Below are 21,726 nucleotides of genomic sequence, written 5' to 3'. Positions count from 1 at the left end.
AGATGCACTCAAAATAGTATGATTGCAGGAAACTGTGAGGGAACAGACCAACAGACAGACAAAGAGACAACAGAAAAAGAACTTTAATTACTTTTGAATAATGCTTACCACATACCTAACATTTCAGAGTATAAATTTCTCTTTGAGCTACTATGTGGAGAGCAGCAATTAGAGGACATTTTGGAATAGAAATTTGATACCCTCACTGAAATTGGAACCACCAAATTTACATTCCCAAATAAACCGTCAAGAAAGAAAAAAAAAATGTACCTACCTGTGTGTTTCTGAGTTGTCTCAGTTCTTCAGTCTTTCTCTCCACATCTTCCTTCAGTCTGCCGATCTCTCCTTCCTGTTTCTCCACGATGCTGGTCAAATGTTCCACTGTTCTCCCAGCTTCCCCTCGGATCTTAGATGAGCGAAAAAAGGAAAGCATTACTCAATCCTCCAAAATATACATTTGGCCGTCTTTTCCTGTACATATTTGACTGGTATGATAGACATTCATATTGACTGGAATCATCTTATGACAAGTATTCTTTTCTTCATAATGTTCTTTTTTAAAATACAGGACCAACCTCAGTAAGTTTTGTAATCATTATAAGGTAGGTCAAGTGTGAGTCTGCATGGATCTCAATGAAATGAAAATGATGAAACCTGAAAGAGCAAAAGAACATGATGATTGATATGCCAAAAAGGCACTATATAAGAAACAAAAATTATGATTTTCATTCAATGTCATATTTGAGAGAATTCTTTTCAATTGGTGATGACTTTATTTATGAATATCTTGGCAGCATACAAACTCACATATTAATACAAGTTCTTCCTGCTATTCTCCTCCAATATATATCTCTCTCTTTAATCTTTAATCTCTTTAATCTATCTATCCATCCATCCATCCATCCTTCTATATCTATATCAAAGAGATTTTCCCCAGTGACTGCTAGAGTGCGGAGTCTTCATACGCCCTGTACTATTGTTTTGTGAGCGCAAGGGGAGCATTGGATGGCAACGAGGCGGTACAACGGTAGGCTCACCCCTCGTGCTAACACGCTAACAAACGAGCAACCGAGGAGCAGCCAAAATCAAGTGCGTACTCGCGTAAAACTTCAGAAGTTCGTGCAATACGCGCTGTAGAAATGTATACATAGTACGCAAAGTCCGCCATTGTTAAGTGGAACAATGGCGGCCCCCACGAAATCACTGACTCCATTGTAGAGTCCGCCCTCTAGTGGTGGGGAGGAGAAAAATCTCTTTGATCTATATTGAGTAAGATAGACAGACAGACAGACAGAGAGAAAGATATGCCTGTTTGTTTATCTTGTCTTTCTATCAATCTATCAGTCTATTTTCCCTTTTATCTACCTGTCTAACTATCTTAGTTTCTTTCTTCTCCGTAGTCATCTATCTCTCCCTCAATCTCTCAATCATTCAATCTCTGGCCCAGTTCTTGGTCCACAAACCTGGTCCAGCTCCAGCTCCTGCTTGGTCTTGCCCTGGACCAGCTGCCTCATCTCGTCATCCTTCCGGGTCAGCTCCTGCCGTAGCTCCGAGGCTTCGTTCTCCTTCTTCAAAATCTGGAGCTGCATCTCCTTCACCTGCCTCGTGGCCTCCTCCTGCATCCCGTCGATCTCCGACGACTGCCGCAGCTGGAACTTGCGCAGCTCCAGCTCCTTGTCGTGGAGTTGCTCCTGGGATTGAAAAAAAAATTTCTAGTGATTTTGTGGAAGTGTTTGCACATCAGTGTAATTTGTGTGTGTGTGTGTGTGTGTGAGGAATTCACCTATCTCAACATTTTACATGTTTTCCATTGACTCTGTTTCTTGTCAATCAGCATTGCTTTTGGTGACAAACTAACACAGACGTACCTCAAGATTCCTGACATCATTTTCGAGCTTCTTGACATTCTTCCTGGTGGAGCTGAGCTCATCCTGGAGAATGGTGATTTCTCCATGCTTCTCCTGCATCAGACGCGGCTTCTCATCTCTCAGCTGCTCCAGCAACATTCGCTGCTCTTCAATCTGCCATGGAAGAGACAATCATGATACCTGTATTGATTCTTGGAGCGATGCCTCATGTTCAATTAACGGTTATGTTTGTTTTGGTCTTTTTTTTCCCATTCCTAGGCAGCTGATTAACATCTGTTGGGGTGTTTTGAATGTGTCAATTACTTCGATAAATGTTATCAACTGGACACAGTAAGCCAAATGAATTAACACAAAATGGAAACAACTGTAACTGTACATTTCAAATGTGAAGTGAATGTCATACAAACTCTAAAGTCCATATGCACACTACATGACTTTGCCATGATTCACCGGCCATACAACCTAGCAACCAGAAGTGTGATGTCACTAGCCTTGCCAGTTTCCAGTCATGTGACTGGGTCGCAATGCCAGTCATGAAGATTAGACATGTTGAATTTTCAAGAACAGCCATACACTTTCAGCCAATAACGCAACAGTTGAAGAACTAATGCCAGTACAGTCGTAAGCCTAGCTGTGTAGTCTTATCGCATAGTATGCGGTGTCCAGTCGCACAACTGGTCGCATCACCCAGCTTGTCTTCACAGTCATGTGACCAGTTGGATCATACAGTGTGTAGTGGGCTTATGAAGCATCACTTTATACCATCTGACCTCACCTTGATCTCTAGCACCATCTTCTCCTGCTCCAGTCTCCGCCGTGCTTCGCTGTGCTCATCCCTCTCCCGCATCAGCTGCTCCGCCTCCCGCGCCTTCTCCGCCATCTTGTTGTCCAGGGTGAAGTTGGCCGTCTCCAGGGCGACGTTCTTAGTGGCCACCTCGGTCTGGAGCTGCTTGATGGCCTGCTTGTGGTCCTCCAGCTGGGCTCTCAGCAGGGTCTCGATCTCTAGATCAGCGATGTAGCGATTCTTTTCCCTGTATGAGGATATTACCATATTTACATTAATGATTAGTGCACCGAGTTGTCGACACAAGAATAATTGATTTGAATAAATATGGAGTACCCGCTGCTACAAGGGATTAGAACCATCACTGGCTATCAGATGGAACCATGGTAGTCTAGTGGATATGATGCCTGTCCAGCAATCGGGAGGCCTTCATTCATTCATTTCCGTTGATGAAGAGCAATTTGTCAACCAGATATAATCATGACATACCATATCTCAGACTTACTCAACTAACTTCAAACAACTGCATCAGTAGCATCAGCTTAATTTTCATGTGGCATCCAAAATCTGTGATTATTTTGGCTGGAATGCATGACATATATATATATATGATATATATATATATATATATATATATATATATATATATATATATATGACGAGTTTGTTTGCAAAAACCGATAAGTCCATAATTTGAAGATTTTGAAGTACGGTATCTGTAATAAAATACAAAATAATCCCTTTTAAATGATATATTGGTCACTACAAATAAAGGTACATTTTTGAAGTTATGGTCAAAAGAAGCAAAAAATTTCATATTATTCTCTTTATTTTTCTTGACCTTCAATCGCAAATATCTCCATTTGACAAATATGGACTTATCGGTTTTTGCAAACAAACTCTTCATATATATATATATATATATATATATATATATATATATATCCCTAGTTGGCACCTTAGGGAGACATATTGGGGGGAAGTGTCTTCATTAGGGAGACAACTGGTCATTAAGGAGACAATTTTTGTGTCTCCATTGCGTAAACTGCCATTGAACATGTAATGATAAATTTGCATATAAAACTATATATATATATATATATATATATATATATATATATATATGTATCAATCAAAGCCAAACTCAACAAGGTTACTTGGGACTGACATATGATTCTGCTAATGTGCTCAAAAGAAGTCATTTGTTACATTTGTATAAATGACAGTAAGGATTTTGATTTACTCAATCTATCACTAGTTCATAGCAACAGAATCTGTGAGATTTTACCTCAGCAGAAGAGGGTAATTACTGGAAATTATATACTTTGTCCCATGAAAGTAAACAAGTCCTTCTCAAGACACAATCTTCTGGATCTGGCTCATGTACAAGCTTAGTGTAGCTTACCTCTCTTTGGTGAGATTTCCTTGTAACTCACTGAGCTCACTCTCCACTTGGCCTGTGAGAAGAAAACAATGAAATTTGTTGACAATATCCCCTCAATCCGACAAAATCATTGCACAGAAACTACAGATTCTGAGTGATTGACTACCGGTATGTTCATTTGCTGATATGCAATAATAAGGTGATAACCAAGCATGTAATAGGACCAAGATGACATAAAAATATCTGAGAGGATATTTGGCACATACACGTGTATCATTGTGAGAGTTTTAGAGTTGTTTGCGTTTAGCATTAATCTTTTGAAACACTCAGTATATATAAGTATAACCCACTTCTTTTTATGCATCAATGATAAGAGTGGTAACAGAGGTTTAAATACATCAGATGGATACCCGAGATGTATTGCACATGGATAAAAATGTAGCTGCATACATAATGGATCATGTGACTCATCTGTTAAGTTTCTCATGCACACTCATATCCATGAATCAATCTATGGTATTATAGTCCTGTATGACATTTTGTTATGTAATTACTACGCATTTACATGCCAGTTATCCCAAATATAATATTTTACAGGTTAACACTATGTCTTACTCTATGAGCAACAACTACAACTCACAGTTTGTTTGTAGTTCCTTTGTGGTGGGCATTGTAATTTCAAATGCAAAGTACAGCTTATTTTCCTCTGAAGATCAAGATGTATACACTACAAATATTACACTCTGTCGACTCCAAGGGAATTTACACTGCACAAGAACGTCTAACTGCGTCCCAGTTAGGGATGACTTCTGATGCATTATGCTACACCGTACAGATTATTTTTTTTTCTACAATTGCAAAACTTAAAAGAAAACAAGGCAAACCTGACACCAAAGAGAAGATATCTTGCAAAAGAAAGAAGTAGATGTAAAATTATGGAACATGTGTGCTCATTAAAGTAAGATTTTTTTTTTCTGTTCTTGCTTTAATTTGAAGATGAAGCTTTCCACTATGATTTAGAAAGACATGGAAACTCTGACCATCTGCTTGTCTGAAGCATAATGGTCTATATGAGGAAGGTATGTTGTAAAAATGTGGTAAAACATGAGAAATGATGAGAGAAAGAGACATGTGGACAGAAAGAAAGAAAGAAACAAGGAAGGAAAGATAGAGACAGATATATGGATAAATGGGATGGATGGATAGATAGGGATAGATAAATGGATAGAAAGATATAGATAGACATAAATAGGTACATACATAACTGGATAGATAGATAGACAGACAGACAGACAGACAGACAGACAGATAGATAGATAGACAGATCGATAGATGAGAGAGAGGGGGCGGGGGAGAAAGAGACAAACAGGGATGAGAAGGAAACTACAGTCCATATTTGGCTATCAAAATTGATTTTCCTCACCACATAAGCATGGAAAATGAGTCTATTTCGCTACAGCATGGGTAGCTACTGAGAGAAACCCTTTGCAACAGGCACCGAAATATATCAAAATTCCAAGCACCCCTCTAGCATACTTCATGGATAAGAAAGTCACTTTTCAGAAAGATTCATTAAAGATCTGCCACAAAAGTGAAAACTCCCAGAACAGAAGAATAAAGGAAAATGACGGAGCAAATAGAGCATAGCAGTAAAGTAGAAACAGTGATAATTGCACCTAGTAGGTCTATTTGTAGGGATTCAACAAGAAGGAGAGCATAAACTTGCTAAAGAAATTTATGATGCAATGCCTCTACATTCTTTGATTTTCTTTTCCAAAAAATATACACCAATACCACTGATGACAATTGCAAAATTCTAAGCCCATGACCTCAGGCTAAGAAAGATCTGCCACACACTAACTAGCTTGGTGAGAGTGCAGAATCTTCCGGTTAGATCCTTTATCTGCTTTTAATGACATTCAGGACAGGGAATTCAGAGGTATAGGATGTTAATCATAATTCACTTTATTATCCTCATATGCTTTGCAGATGTACATTTTAGCACAAATGAAGTTGCCACTTTCAATATTCAGGAAACGTCATAATTGGGGCAAATATGTACACAACTATAGTGTCTACATTCACACAATGTGCAGTGAGTCAAGAAAATCTTTAACAACATCCTTAATTCAATTAATGCACAGCTTATTAGACTTGCATTATGTACACATTGTAATACAGTATGAGTGCATGGGAAACCAATATCAGAACTCTATTGTTATGTCCAAAAAGGTCCCTAAAGTTTTACCATATGAAAAGCAGTCAGCTTTCATACATTAAACATGAAATCCTTTTGACAAGTGCAATTTATCATCAAGATGGATTGTCATAAATGGTTCAAAAGGCTATATCATATCCCGTGGGGTAGCAAGGTGGGCAAGTTAAAGCGCTGCTACACAGTATGCAGGAAAATTCCACTTTTCCTGAATTGCTGCCCTTAACCACCTGTTACCTGGATGTCAGTGAAAGCTAACCTCACTGTCATAATGCAGTGCTACTGCACCAATGTGGTTTTTATTTTCTACAAGAAGGGTACAACGAAAATCTGCATTTGAGCCCGACAAGTTTGCTAAATGTGTGCCATACACTACAAGCATTAAAAACTCAGCTTGGCAATTTGCTACAGAAGTAGATTGCAGAGTGTGACAAGCAACGCCGGATACACACAATTCCGCCAAAAATATGTACACACAATCACATGGCACATGACATTCTATCACCGTGCCCCTTTACCGGGAAAAACTGGCAGCGTTAGTGTACAGCAATGCAGCATTTAAGTTGGTGCAACTAGTGATGGCTAGAATGAGTGTACACAGGCACTTACTTGTCGGGTATACTTGTATGTGGTCTGTTTCCATAGTTAGGCAGATATGGAAAATATATCATGTACATTGATGTGTCTATATACATATATACGGATGAAAATTGTGCACTTATATAATGAAGGTGATGATCCCTGTTATTTGGGTGCATATAGATAAATCGGTGTATATTATGTGCTTAAATATACCAAAATATCTAAAATATTCATTTGATACATGTAATTCAAATTAACATGATAGTTATGTCTGACAAACATCTCTGCATGAAGTATTGGGATCATGACATAAATGGTGCAGAACATGAAACTGAGAGTAATTCTTACAAACAAGCAAAACTAAGGTATCGTTTAAACTGCACAGTAGATACAGAAACTGTAATAAGCGTATCAATGTTTCCTCACTATTATTTCCTAGAAGAATAATATGCAGGCCATACATGCACAAAGTGCACTATACACCCTTGAAATGGGAACACATTACTAGTCTGAATTGCTTGACTTTCTATTTAGCTTCAACATTTCTTTGCTATTAATCTGAACACACATTTAATTACCCTTTGTAATATAACATCCACAAGGCTGTAGCTCAAAATCTGATACTGCCTCACACAATTTCTATTAAGAATAGGAAAGCAATAAAATCTCATTGAATGAATGAGGATTCTGGTCTGGTTTTATATTCTTAAAAATATATCGGTATATAAACGAAACAATTACCACACAACATATCACAACACCATGTTAAGGAAAACAAACTATTAGCGTTACAACACCAACAACAAAGCAAACAAGTATCAAGCATGTGCCTTGAGGGTTCATACAAATCTTACGCATTACGGCACATGCTGTAGTTCTTCCTCATGAGTATAAATTTCACTTGGAATCTTTCTTTTCCTCTTCAGACAGGCATCAGTGTTACAGTGCACTCCCGTTATAATGAAATGCTCGGGACCGGCAGTTTTCTTTCGTTATAACGAAATTTCATTATAACCGAACAAATACAATATATAACGAACACAAGGAACCACGTATATATATCATATTATGTTTGCTGAATACTTGTCATACACTGGAAAGCTATGTGAAATGTGATGGGATATATGTATTACAATAATAGACGCAAGTTCCCCTCAGAAACTGTGCGTGACACAAGGTGGTGGTGTACGTGTGAAGCGTTCACCCATGCAGAGACGCTATAAATGCTTGTTCTGCTACGTATTTTCGAAAGCTATTCCCATTTCGTTATAACGAAGCACATTTCTTTTATTTCTCTTTGTCTGTGGCGCTGGGAAAAGACTTCGTTATAACGGAAATTTCGCTATAACCGTGTTCGTTATAAAAGCGAATTTTGTACCATAGACTTTAATGGTGATAATTTTGGGACCAGAAGATTTGCTTCGTTATGTGACGAAATTTCGTTATAACCGTGTTCGTTGTAACGGGAGTGCACTGTACATCAAGATTTGATATTAATATGATTAGATTTAACAAAGTACATTCCTGTGGGGGGGGGATATGTTATAAGTAAAATGTATGCATCATATTGTTACTGCCTTTTTTCAAGAGAACATCAGTTGTTTTTTTCTTATGTGTCAATGTAAAACAGTCAGTAACATTTTAATTCAAGGTGATAGATACTACACTTATGAGATCACAGCTAATCATGCACAAATAATGCAGAATTATGAAAATATATAATGATAAGAACATTTGCAAAGTGCATGAAAGGCTCGTGCTTGTGAGAAGATCATTAATGTAAAAATTACTTTTTGGATATGCAACATCTAGCAGTGATTTTTGTTTTAATACTGCATAAAGATGCTATAATGTGCCTCCTCTTTGCTGCATTATTACAAATTAATTGGCAAAATTGGATGGCACCATATATGATTTAACTCTTCAGAACTCATATAAACAATGGATTATGGCAAAAAAAACAAAAAACAAACAAACAAACAACAAATAAAAAAATTCTGATCCAATTTCTTTCACATTTATAGAGTAGTGGTTAGCATAAAGACAACAGCAAAACAACAATAAAACCATGTCAAGCATCATGCAACAAAAAGACTGGGCATTTTTTTTTTTTTTTTCCATTATGACATTCTTTTGTCGTTTTACTTTGGGCAATTGCCTCTTTTCTTTTCCATAAATTGTAGGATAGGATATTCTCCTGGCATTTTGACAGACTCACTCATTTCTCAAAGAGCCTATCACTTCTATTCTGATTATCTATTTTGCTGTGTATCAATGGAATTTGAAGTGTCCATTGCTTGGGGTTTTTATACTTTCAAATGATACTTTGGAGAACTACTCAAATCTGACAAAGATATAGAAACTTTCATTAGATATTCAACAGTGAAGTGGGGATAGCTCCTATAATCTAGGCATGTGTCACTCAAAACTTGACATCCATGGTTACAGTGAAAAACAAACTTTAGCAATCGAACACATTTTGATGTTAAGTAGCACAAGTATTTACAGGAAGACAGAAAAAATTAGGACTTCTATTAAGAAAACTAATGCTTTCTTGACAAAATGAAACACAGTTGATATCAAATATATGAGATATGTTGTCTATTACATGTTTAAAAACGGTCTACATGTTACATATTGTGGAAAGTTGTGTTGATCGTGCAGGAGAACTACAATATGTACACTCTTTAAACTACTTGATGGAGGTGCATGTGAAAAATATGCTTTTTATATATCGTCACCAAGGTGACAAGACCTTGTATGTCAAATTTTGGTGAAAATGACTTTTTTTGGATTAATGGTCAAATAATCAATTAAGTGATATCCTGTCCAAATCTTAACTGTCTTACCCCCAAAATGAAGCCACCATGGCCTGTCAGAGGAGAGGGTACCCCACTTGATATCATAGTGCTTCAGCTGCCATGTTTTTTTTGCTTTCCTGAACATCTGACATTTTGTAGATACGAGGTCTTGTCACCCTAGCCATGATGTGTAAATGGGGTTAATAGGAACCAACCACCGATAACCAGCCACCCATCACCGCAAGCCACCCAAGTTTAGGAGGAGAAGTGAAATCGGAGGGTCTTACGCAAGCGGTCCTCGGCTCTCTTCTTGCCGTTCTCTGCCAGCACACTCTGACCCTTGAGGACATCCACCTGTCTCTCCAGGGAGTCGTTGTCTTGACGCAGTTTCCTCAGCTCGTTGATCTCCTCTGTGAGGAAGAGAGAAAAGAGGAAGAGTCATGTGTCTGATCTTACAACACGGTGTGTATACTGTAAATGCAGAATTTTTTGCAATACATTTATTTTCGTGTATTTCACGCTACTTCAGGCTAGCGCAAATTCTAAAACCATGAAAATATCTTTACAATATTTTTCGCACATTGTGAATGGGTTGACAATTGCGCAGTGCAAATTCAACAACCCACGAATACATTTTTGAGCCAATTAGCACGAAAAATTAATCACGCCAAATTACTGACATTTACAGTATGTGTTTGTATGTGTCCTAGTGTTCATCTGGGCACATGTGTGTATGCTAGTAGCTTTCTGAGCATGCTCTACGCTGTACATTCAAATGGATTGTTTGTGTGTACTTGTGTAATGCAAGATTGTCTAGAGCTGAGGCATGATGAGTGCACAGCGGTATACATGTTGCACAGCTACATTCTGATTTTCATGCATGGAAATGTCAAACCAAATTCTTTTTTTTGTGTGTGTGTGTGTGAATTGGTGGAAAATATACGATTAAGCAATTGCACAATGCAAATTTTAGAACACTTGAATAGTTTTGAGCTGCTCAGCATGAAAATTTAATCACACAAAAGTAATTACAACTACAGTATCTCATGGTTGCACTAGTCATAAAGTAAGACATCTACACAATCAGAGTCTATTCTTAGCACAGTATTCAAACATAGACCATGTTTTTTTTTAGATCTGTCCTACAATGATAAAAACCCTGTTGATATATAGATTAATCTTTGCTCATGTTTACCAAATATGCTCTTTTCCTTTACTCAAATTGCTGCCTACTTTCTTCACTTTCTATTCAATGCTCACAGTCATGGATCGGAGCATGCTGACTCCTTGCATTGTATCTTTTTCATCAGAATCTGGTCATTAAAACAGAAGAATAAAGCTAATAACTTGTCTCCCTCCATACAATTTTCATCCTGAGAAGTACTCTCCTCTGCTAGCTCACCTCGTCTGTCCAGGTTGCTAAGTGACAGCTTGAGACCTGATGCATCCACAGTCCTCGCCAGGTGGTCCTGAAGAAACTTCTGATGTCTGTTCTCCAGCTCCGTGTACTCCGCCTTCAAAATCTCATAGTCCGCCTCCAGCTTGATCTTGTCCTTCTCTATGCTGTAGTACACAGAATGATGATAAGGGTAAGGGGTGAAAAGAGATACACTCATATCATTATTTGTGCTGGTGATATACACACTGAGATGAGAGCGAGAGGGGGTGGGAGGGAGGAGGGGGTTAGGAGGGGCAGAAAGAGACCGGGTCAACTCATCGAAGAATAGACCCACCACAGGAGGACAGAAAAAAGGAACACAAGTTGCGTGCTCTATAACATTCTTTATCTGTTTTAAACTAAAGCTTGAATTGCACACATCATCAATAAGAATCAATGCAGTACACACTCGTAGTTCAGGTGGTAAAGACACGTGCATAATATTGATCCCTCGGATACATTAGTGTACATGTGGCCATGTTTTTTTCAGGGTGACATTCTATGCAATCAAGTGCATTCTTATACTGCAAGTGTTAACATTTTTGCAGATTTTGCACGACATGAAACTCTAGAATAAAAAATAGAAGCTTGTGAATATTTTTACTTCTCATGTTATAGTAGTTCATCTCTTTGATTTCGTGAATTTTTCCACTAATAATGTAAGAAATACATAAAATTCATTTTACCTGGCTGATCGTGAAAATTACTTGTGCAAAAAATTCCATTTTTTTTTACAGTATATTGCTTAAACGTTCTGATCCTTATAAAGTATTGTTTCACTGAATCGCTAACATCTTTGCACGTAGGCCTACACACACATGCACAAATGCAAATATCCCCTCAATTAAGTCTGAGAGTTTTAAGTAGATCTGATGTCCACAAAGACACTCACGTGTCGTAGTTAAACTTTGGCACCCATTCCTCTTTAGGCGTTCTGATGCGAAGCTCGGCGTTTTCCCTCTCAAGCCTGCTGACCTTCTCACTGAGCATGTTATTGAGGTCACCTATGGATCTGACCTGCTCCTCCAGTTCACGACCTTTGACCTCTGCATCATCGGCCATCCTAGCACGCATAGTGAGTTGAGCGGAGTTCTCCTCAAGCTAGGAATGGATATCAAATAAGAAAATATACGCAATACAAGACAATTACGGTAAATCTATTGTATGCTATGCACTCATCTTGGAACATGCAATTTCTCAGTACATAATTTCAAAATATTGTCTTGAATTTTTCAGTCGACATTTGTGAATTAGTGCTCCAACACATATACAAACACTGTACAGTATTCTCACCTCTTCAACTCATCACAACTCAAATCAGAATGAATTTATTCCTGATACTGATAACAAAATTAACAACATCTGCAAGGAATACATTGCAATGATGCAAACATTTTTCAATGGTGATACCTCTTGTAGAGTCAATAACCTTCTGCGGAGGTAATACATGTGACCAGTTATCCATATGTGACAGTGCACCTCAAAACAAACAAAAAGTCGCCAGACATGAATTTTTAGTTAAGACCATATTCTGAAAGAGCAGACTTTAAGCTTTAAAATGATGTATAACTCAAATCAAATGGACTCTCCTAACCTATCTAAATATTGGAAAGAAAGCACAACCTCAGAAAAAGTGTGAACTGAGAAAAGAGGCTCTGAAGTACAGTGTCTATTCAAGCGCTTAATCTTTACCAAACCGTGCTGGCTGTGCGATGAATGGGACAAAAAACAGGAAGTAAACCACTGGAGTAACAACAATGAAGGGATTATCAGATTAAACTGAAAATAAGCATGTCTCATGAACACATTCTGTCCATAATTAATGCCAACTTTCAAAGCAGTAGCACTATCCTTGCAAAAGTTATTAGAGTTGAAAGTGAAGAGTGTGGACAAGGTTTTTCAGAAATGAAAAAGGGATTCTGAAGACACACCTAATCACACTATTCTATCAAAAATGTTCGAGATAAACTGCTAAAAAAACACACTTTTCTGCCCGTTTTATGATACCAAATTTTAACATAATGTAAAAGAAGACCTGCTCTTTCAGAAAATATGAAAAAGTCCATTTTGGCTAGGTTGACCCATTTCACTTGTTTTCAGTCCTCACGCAAAATCAGTGTGTGCGACTTTATGTTCGTTTTGAGGTGCACGGTCACATATGTTCAGCCAACTTTAGCAAATATATCATTCAGCGTTTCACACAAATGATTTGATGCGCCCTTCAAGCTTGCTGATGAGGAAACCCGCTTCACCTTTGAGATCTTTTCTTGGAGGAGTTTATTCATCTCCTTGAGGTTCTTGATGTGCTCCTCATGGTCCACCCTGCTCTCAAAGGCTACGGGCGTGGCCCTGGCAGACCGGTATCCTCCTGGAGTCCTCTCGCGAGCCAGCTCCTCCTTCAGCTCTGCTATCTTGTCTCTGAGGAGAAGAAAGAGGCATGTGTGGCGAAACTTTAGTTTAGAATCATTAGTCATCATTTAAGAAAAAACAACAAAATAGTGGCATGCAAGGAAAATCAGGAAATTATGACACTGTCCACTTTACAGTGATATGATTACAATTAACCAGTGAAATTTCAGCAGAACACATGGCTCATTTCATAGAGGTTATGGGCATGGCCTGCATGGACAGACCAGTATCTTCTTGGAGAATATTGGCATCATAGATAACACACTCCACAAGAAATGGGAATCCATAATGCTATCATTAGTCACTTCCAAGTCAAAGTGAACACTGAGTCTTCTAGTCAGGGCTTTCTGCACAATACTTACTCTGATAGACCAAGCTCTGCCTTGAGATGATCAATCTCAGCTTGTAGCTTCTCGGCAGCTTGCTTGGGGACACCAGTCGTCTGTAAATCACAAACAGAATCAACTGAATGTTCCACATGGATATACACATTAACCCTTTGAGAATAGGCTGCTTTTGCTAAAAAAGCATTTCCCATAGACACTTCCCCGAGAATACTCAGGACTCGTCCTCAACAGATTAAATACAGTCTGTAGCTGACCTCGTTTTGGGCACTTCATTCGACCGCAAAGCCAACACAGCCACACTGTTGATTGCAGCTGTCATCAGTATATCATGTTAATATATTGAAAATCATTTAACATCCAGGCCACCATTTCATGAAAGTTGTCAGTCTCTGACAATCACCATAGTAACAGTCAGTGACCAGAGCTTCTCAGCCAATCAAAAACAAGTATATTTTACTGACAATGTCAGAGACTGACAACATGTCAGGGCTGACAACTTTCATAAAAATGGTGCCCAGGTTTTGCAATCAGAAAACAACTTCCTAGATTTTATCTTATGCTGCCTTCCTTGCATTCGACTGTGAACTGTGGTTTTGCATGACATCACTTGATATGTGTAACCTGCAGTCACAGTTTGAATGATATTGGAGTTCTCATTTAGTTTTATCTGCAAGCATGATAAATGTGTGTAACAGACTTATTAAACAAATGAAAGAAAAGCAATATACTGAATCCGTTGACTGTAGTAAAAATGAGTGGGAAAAGGTGTAAGTAAATAGCAGATAGGGTAATACGACCAGTCTAGGCTTTTCAGTAAACTGAATGTCAAAACAGCGCAGGCCTTTCTCCAAACTGGTTATAGCGCTGGTGTAGGCTTTTACCTAGTCCTGTACTAAGAACAGTGCTACAAAACTAGAATTCTTTTGCATGCATGAAACTTTTGTAAATTTTGCTAAAAACCAAGGTTCACAAAAAAGTCAAATGTACACACAATACAATTTTTTGTCTATAGGCCTGATGCTGACCTGGTTCTTGGACAAGATGGACTTCTGCATCTCCAGGAGTTGGATGACCTGCTGGTCCTCGCCATGCTCCTTGGCCAGCCGTTTGTTCTCCTCCTCCAGCTCCTGGGCTGTCTCCCTCACCATGGCGAGCTCCTCCAGGGAGGCCTGCAGGGACTGCATCTCTGATTTCAGCACCGATATCTGGCAGGTGGTGGAAGAAGCACGTATAACACTGTAAGTGTCCATTGGCATTGACAATCATTCATTCATCAATCATTCATTGGCATTCATCATTCATTCATTCATTCTTTCATTCATTCATCATTAATTAATTAATTCATTCTTTCATTCATTCATTCATTCTTTCATTCATTCATTCATTCTTTCATTCATTCATTCTTTCATTCATTCATCATTCATGATTAATTCATTCATTCATACATTCATTCTTTCATGCATTCATCATTAATTCATTCATTATTTCATGCATTCATTCATCATTCATCAGTAATTCATTCATTATTTCATGCATTCATTCATTCATTCATCAGTCATTCATTCATTAATTAATTCATTCATTCATTATCTATTGACATTCATTCTCAACACAACCATAGCAAGGAGCACATCAAGTTTTTCTACGGAAGAACATTTGATTTATCAAAGGATGAATGATACAATTTCATCTCAATGAGGAAATGATCAGGAATGGGATATTTTCATGCTATACAGTTATATTGCTCCCAACTGGCATATTTCTGTTTCTATCAGTAAGTAATGCCATTTATTTGAAAACAACTCATGTTTGCTTTTGTGTGTGTGTTAATTTCTGATCATCTGCAAAGGAAGAAATTGTTCAATTTCACAAAAATGTGTACATCGCTTGATTGAAGAATACTACTAATAGAAACATCAGTATACAAGTAGGTCATTAGCAGAATGTTTCAATATCCTTTTCGACTAACAGCGTGAAAATTAGGATGTGTTTTGTACTTCTGCATGAACTAATCAGCGGGTATAATTACTGTACAAACAAAAATAATTGAAATAACAACGTAAGCACATCTTTGGCAATGGTTGTGGGAGGGAAATAATCAAAGACAGAAACATATTCTTATCCTTACTCTAATTCCATTATTCTCACCTACATATTAGCACTGAAATTGAAAGTGCTATACAATCATGATAAAGTAATGCCCATTTCTTAGTATGTCATAACGTTGGATTGGTTTTTCTAAAGTGTCATGTACAGGCATGTGTTGGGGAGCTATGACAATCATGTTCTGAGGAAAGTGCTGGAGTTTAAATTGAACGAGCCACAAAAGCAAGGAAAATCAAAGAAAACATGGAAGAGAGAAGGCGGCTGAGCTTAGGAATGTTGGTTTGAAGAAGGAAGACACCCCAAATTGGGCAAGATAGTGAAAAGGTAAGAGAGCAGTTGTTGTTAGAGTGAGGCAAATCTGGCCATCCCCACTATCAACCTAAATCAAAACCTGATGATGATGATGATGATGATGATGATGATGATGATGATGATGATGATGATGATGATGATGATGATGACATGCAACTCTGGTTACAGCACCCACCTGTTCATTGGCTTCCCTGAGCTTGTCCTTGAGCGAGACGGATTCCTTCTCCTTGAGAGTCAGACTGCTGGAGAGGCGATCACAGGAGGACTTCCACTCCTCCTCCTCCTTTTGCTGCTTCAGGGTGGCATCCTTCAGGTCCTCGTTGGCACGGTGAAGCATCTGAGGGATGCGAGAAGAGGGATGCAACATAATCAATCAGTACATCCTTCATCCATTGACCAAATCATCCATCCCTCGATTCATTCATTCATTCATTCATTCATTCACTCACTTATGCATTAATTCATCAATAATTCATCAATTCATTCATCTGTTCACTCAATACATTCTGAAATCCATTCTTTTGTCCGTTCCTTAATCCCTCCATCTATCCATTCATTGTTTTATTAATTCCCTCATCCATTCATCCATCCATTTATTTCTTCATTCACTCATCCATCCATCCAGTAATTTATCCATTCATTCACCTATCCATATGCCCATTCATTCATTCATCCATCCATTCATTCATTCATTCACTCACTCATTCTTCAATCCATCCATTCATGCATCTGTTCATTAATTCATGTATCCATTTATCCATTCATCTGTCCATCCAGTCACTCATCCATTCATCCAACCCTCAATTCATGCTTTCTTTCATTTATTCATCCAACTGTTCATGGTTGATCTTACAGAAGCACACTTCAGAGAAATCACTCATACACAATTCACAGATAGGTATGGCTACATAAAGCACAGGGGGACAGGATAATTACCAAAAGTCTCATTTATCAGGGGATTTGTCAGCTGCTAAACATATCTAAGGAAATGGAGGCATTTCAATTTTTAAAGATTCAGTAGAGTTAAAGTATTACTGATTCATCCCAACTAATTGTATGTAATCTTTGTGGGCCTCCTATCAATCAGGTAACGATCAAGTCCATGATCGATTCCATGCTAATCAAACACTAACTCACCGTCTCTAGTTCCTGGGCCTTTGCAGATGACTTGGTCTTCTCACTGCGTGCCTCCCTGGCACTCTCTCTCACAGACTGCAGCTGTTCCTCATACTGTTCTTTCTCCCTATGAAAGTCTGCCTTTAGCTGCTCAATAGCCTGGTGGGATAAATCACATCACAGGGGTGTGCTCCAGTAAATGACTGAATAGTCATTTGCAATAATAACACATTATGCTGCCTTTCTATTGGCCTATCCAACAGGTGCTTGCACATCTTGTTTGATTTATACAGAATGTATGTCCTTATAAGTTTGAGAAATATATATTTCATATGTGAATCTACCAGGAGACACTGCGTCAAATGAGACACTGGAATATAACCAGAGAACTTAATCTTTGTAGGTTATCTTCAACAGGGTCATATCTTCCATTGCATGAGTCAAGTCTGCGGCTATGATTTGCAACACTGAAGTGGTGCATCTCAGTAGATACTAAACTCAATTACAGTGGGCTGTGTGAACAGTCAAAGACCTTGAATTGAGATTAACTACATTCACTCAGTGAGATTTCAAAGGAGAAATTTTCTACATAGGCTGTGACAACAAACCCTTCTCTCACAGCATGCCTGTAGGCAATAATGATCACAAATTATTCCATCAAACAATAAAGATATTCAGAGAAAAATGCTATAACTACCCATTGACCATGAAGGGCTCCACACTCAGCTGCACTAAAAGATACTTGACCTTCTTTTAATTGCCTTGTGATGCTTCTTTATGGAAGATAAGCAAAAGAAATTGTTACTACCTACTCAGGAGAACCTATGAACATGTCTCATTGTTTCTGCCTTTCAGTTACCTTTCTCAACAACACACAAAGTAATGGAGCCAATCCAGAGAAGAGAAGCAGACCACTTACCTTGGTCAGGGTGTCCCTCTCCCCAGCGATTCTCCTGGCCTCCCCCTCCCAGTAGGCCTGCTGCTGGGCGATGGAGCGTTTGTCAGCTCCTGTGTTCTTCAGTTCCTCCTGTAAGCGCTCCTGGTTCGTCTTCAGCAGTGAGAGCTCTGTGGACAGCACCTCACTCACCTACACCATGAATCATATCGGAGATTCAGTCATTCTTTTGACTCCTAAAACCATGTTCTCATTTACATAATAGTCAATTTACATTAAAAATGAAAATTACAACCTGTAACTGGCAGTATCTACAGAGACACAAGCCTTGTAAAAGGCATTTCAGTATTCTGAGAGTAAAAAGGTGTATTTATTTGTGAAAATACAGTATTTTACCTTTCCTGCAATAGACATGGGTAGTAATATAATGTGGAAAAATGTATTTTTCATGAAACCTGAAATACTTTTGGTAAAAAATCATGCAAAATGCTGCAAAAAGCATAACAGCTGGCATCTCTGTATCTATTCACACACAAATTAATCATATAGAAAAGTGTGCTTGGTATTCCCTCATCTGCACATCAGCAAATGTTAAATGAAATATTGAGGCAAGTTATGGCCTGTAAGAAATGTTGAAGCGGATTTAGATGGCTAACCTTCTTAGTGGCATTCAGTTCCTCCTCTAGTTTCTCCAACTCCTCCTCTTTCTTATCCACCATGAGTTTATGCTGGGTGACAGCCAGCTGGGCTTGTGTCAACTGACCATCAATATCCTGCTTGACCTGAAGGGGACAACAGACACAGTCAATCAGCAGATGCACAACATTAAGGGCACACTGGCCATCAATTTCAGTACCCTGTTTTAGGTTTGAATGAGACTTACTGGCACTCATATGAAGGGCAGCACAACTTTAGAGTTTAGGAGTACAACCAGAGAGTATGTAACAAAGTTGTACCTCACACTCCTTGGTAAGAAAACATAAAGTAACATTTGTGCCCCTAAGATTTTGACATGAAAACCTCATCAACCTCATCAACCCAACACCTTGACATTCATGTGCAGAATCTGTGCAGAATACCGCAAAGACAATCTCACCTAACTAAACTACACATCTGTTTAAATGTTACAGCTATTTTCAGACATGGATGGATAATATATCATCGCTGAGTTGAATCTCAAATTTTGGTGAAAATGGCTTTTTGGATTAATAGTCAGATAATCAGTTACGTGATGTCCTGTCCAAATCCTAGCTGTCTCTCCCCCAAAATGAAGCCCCATGGCATGTCAAAGAAAAGGTTATCCCATTTGATAGAGTGCATTGGCTGGCATGTGTTTTTGCTCTCCTGAACATTTGAAATTTGCAGATACACGGTCTTGTCGCCCCAGCTATGAAATGCAACTGTTAATATCACAATACTAAATTTTGAATAATGTGTGTAAAAGTTGATCAAGCTACAACGAAGGATGCTAAGGAAAAAAATAAGGTACATGTGTCAACAATGGAACACTGAAGAATAAACTTCCAATGTGAACAACAAAAAATAAAAGCTTTCCACCGACTGAGAAAGAGACTAACAGAAAGGGAGGAAAAGAAAGAGGATAGACAGACAAAGACAGAAAAAGAATGAGAAAGAGAAGGGGGAGAGTGAAACAGAGCTTGAGTCAGATCAGTACTTGTCTGCCACTCCCTGTCGTACCTTGATGATGTCTTCTTTCTCATGAGTGGTCTGGTTGAGAGCTTGCTGGAGGTCCAGCTTCTCCTGCATCAACCTCTCCTTGGAGGCGGCCGAGCTGACGCAGCGGGCGTTGAGGTCAGAGCACTTATCCTCCAGCTGTATGGCCCTGTTCTGGAACACCTCCCGTTCCTTGGGGTGGAGAGGAAGGAGAGAGGGCACCTTGGATTAGCCATGTGACAATCCTCGAGCCATTCCATTGATAGAAACTACAGAGCTATCACCCAGGTACACTTTCTACCGGTTTTAATCTGTCTCTGTAAAGTTTATCACAACAATAGTTAATTAAAAGCTTCAACCGACCTTCATATTTGACGGGCTAGGATGGTTGAAGCTTTAGTTTTTGTTATGATATAATCTTTTCCCAACCAATGTAAGTTTTCTCTAGCATTCTTTGAAGTTGTTATCATATGGGCATGACATCAACATTACTCTCTGGGAAACTACTGGTTATGTGCACTGCATCTCACATGGTTTCCAATCACAAGAACAGCTCCTTTAAAGGTAGGGAATCCCATTTGCATGCCTTAAATGAAGAGTTGTATAAATACAGTGGTATGTTGAAGAGAGTATCATTTTAGAAACTCCCATAAAGTATTGAAAGTGGAAGGTAACATTTAGTACATTTTTATTGACTGTTAGATTTTGAGTTGAATTTTTTTCGGGGCTCACCGTAAATTCTAGTACATTACTAGGCTACCTTTGCAGACCCATGCACTGCATGTGTGTCATCATGTATATTTTGTGAAGAAAGTTCATCAAAACTTACAAACATTTCTATATACATTCTTGCCACACACTCTATATGTTATTACATCAGCTCTTATACTTTTAGATTTGTGTTTATAGATAAAAAAAAATACAGAAGACTGCAACAAAAAGGCTTAAGTGTGGCTGACACACAGAACTACTGAGTAGTTGAGTTTTGTGCATTATTCAAATTGTAGATAACTGTTGACTTTCAAATTTCTCAGCAGTGGCCTAAACAAGTCCCCTGAGGTTCATATTTAATGTTTTGCTGCATTTTGGGAGGTCTGTAAAAGGTATCCACTACCTTTAATCTGCTATAGTGTTTAGTAGTCCCCTTCATGTCTTTACTAAATTCCTGACTTATACTGAAATTGCTGACTTACTGCAACAGGTCACATGGCTTGAACTGAAAAGAAGTTATTGCTGAAGTGCAAACAGGAACAAGCAGTATGAAAGGCAATTTATCAATCTTAAATTCCAGGGTTAGGTTCAGTCAGACCTGAAGGCGGAATTACTTACAGAACTTTCCACCGAGTACGTGGAAAATCATATGATGACTAAACCAAATACAAATACAGTAGCTTCATGCTTCACAGTTAGTGTTAGGCTTCTAAGTCAAAGTTGTTGTAAACCTCAGAATCAAGGAGCACTTGATTTCAATATTACTATCAATATAAAGAAACAATATCTATATCAACAATCTTTGCACCATTTTATTCCTCCCTTCTTGATCTTTCTAATACTATGTTAATGCTAATTGTTGGATTATGCCTCTCACCTCACTAGTCTTCATCAAGTCAGCTTTGACAAGCTCCAGATGGTGCTCCAGCTCAGCCACATGTCTTCTCTCGTCCATGAGGTACGCATTGAGCTCGGTGTTACGCGCTGCCAGCATCTCTCGGCTCTGTCATCACCCAGGGAATGCATTGATCAATTCATCCAATCATGGACTCATTTATTCACTCTTGTACACTGACCAGATACA

At 38.5% G+C, this 21,726-nt stretch overlaps 1 protein-coding gene across 1 annotated transcript in view; it reads right to left on the bottom strand.

Annotated features, from left to right (window-relative positions):
- LOC140230363 (uncharacterized) overlaps nucleotides 1-21,726 on the bottom strand; it is a 42,331-nt gene that overhangs the window by 10,154 nt on the left and 10,451 nt on the right. The window contains exons 8-24 of the mRNA XM_072310511.1: nucleotides 21,520-21,645; nucleotides 19,956-20,123; nucleotides 18,914-19,039; nucleotides 18,282-18,449; nucleotides 17,384-17,521; nucleotides 16,422-16,583; nucleotides 14,854-15,033; nucleotides 13,844-13,923; nucleotides 13,325-13,490; nucleotides 11,965-12,173; nucleotides 11,037-11,197; nucleotides 9,922-10,044; nucleotides 4,058-4,109; nucleotides 2,644-2,899; nucleotides 1,869-2,021; nucleotides 1,464-1,691; nucleotides 275-406 (exon numbers count right to left, since the gene is read on the bottom strand). Coding sequence (XP_072166612.1) covers nucleotides 275-406; nucleotides 1,464-1,691; nucleotides 1,869-2,021; nucleotides 2,644-2,899; nucleotides 4,058-4,109; nucleotides 9,922-10,044; nucleotides 11,037-11,197; nucleotides 11,965-12,173; nucleotides 13,325-13,490; nucleotides 13,844-13,923; nucleotides 14,854-15,033; nucleotides 16,422-16,583; nucleotides 17,384-17,521; nucleotides 18,282-18,449; nucleotides 18,914-19,039; nucleotides 19,956-20,123; nucleotides 21,520-21,645 — 2,628 coding nt within the window. The remainder of the gene's footprint in view (nucleotides 1-274; nucleotides 407-1,463; nucleotides 1,692-1,868; nucleotides 2,022-2,643; nucleotides 2,900-4,057; nucleotides 4,110-9,921; nucleotides 10,045-11,036; nucleotides 11,198-11,964; nucleotides 12,174-13,324; nucleotides 13,491-13,843; nucleotides 13,924-14,853; nucleotides 15,034-16,421; nucleotides 16,584-17,383; nucleotides 17,522-18,281; nucleotides 18,450-18,913; nucleotides 19,040-19,955; nucleotides 20,124-21,519; nucleotides 21,646-21,726) is intronic.

Source organism: Diadema setosum, chromosome 7, assembly GCF_964275005.1.
Source record: "Diadema setosum chromosome 7, eeDiaSeto1, whole genome shotgun sequence".
NCBI lineage: Eukaryota > Metazoa > Echinodermata > Echinoidea > Diadematoida > Diadematidae > Diadema > Diadema setosum.
Note: the sequence above shows the minus strand (reverse complement) of the source record. Positions and strands in the feature narration are given on the sequence as shown.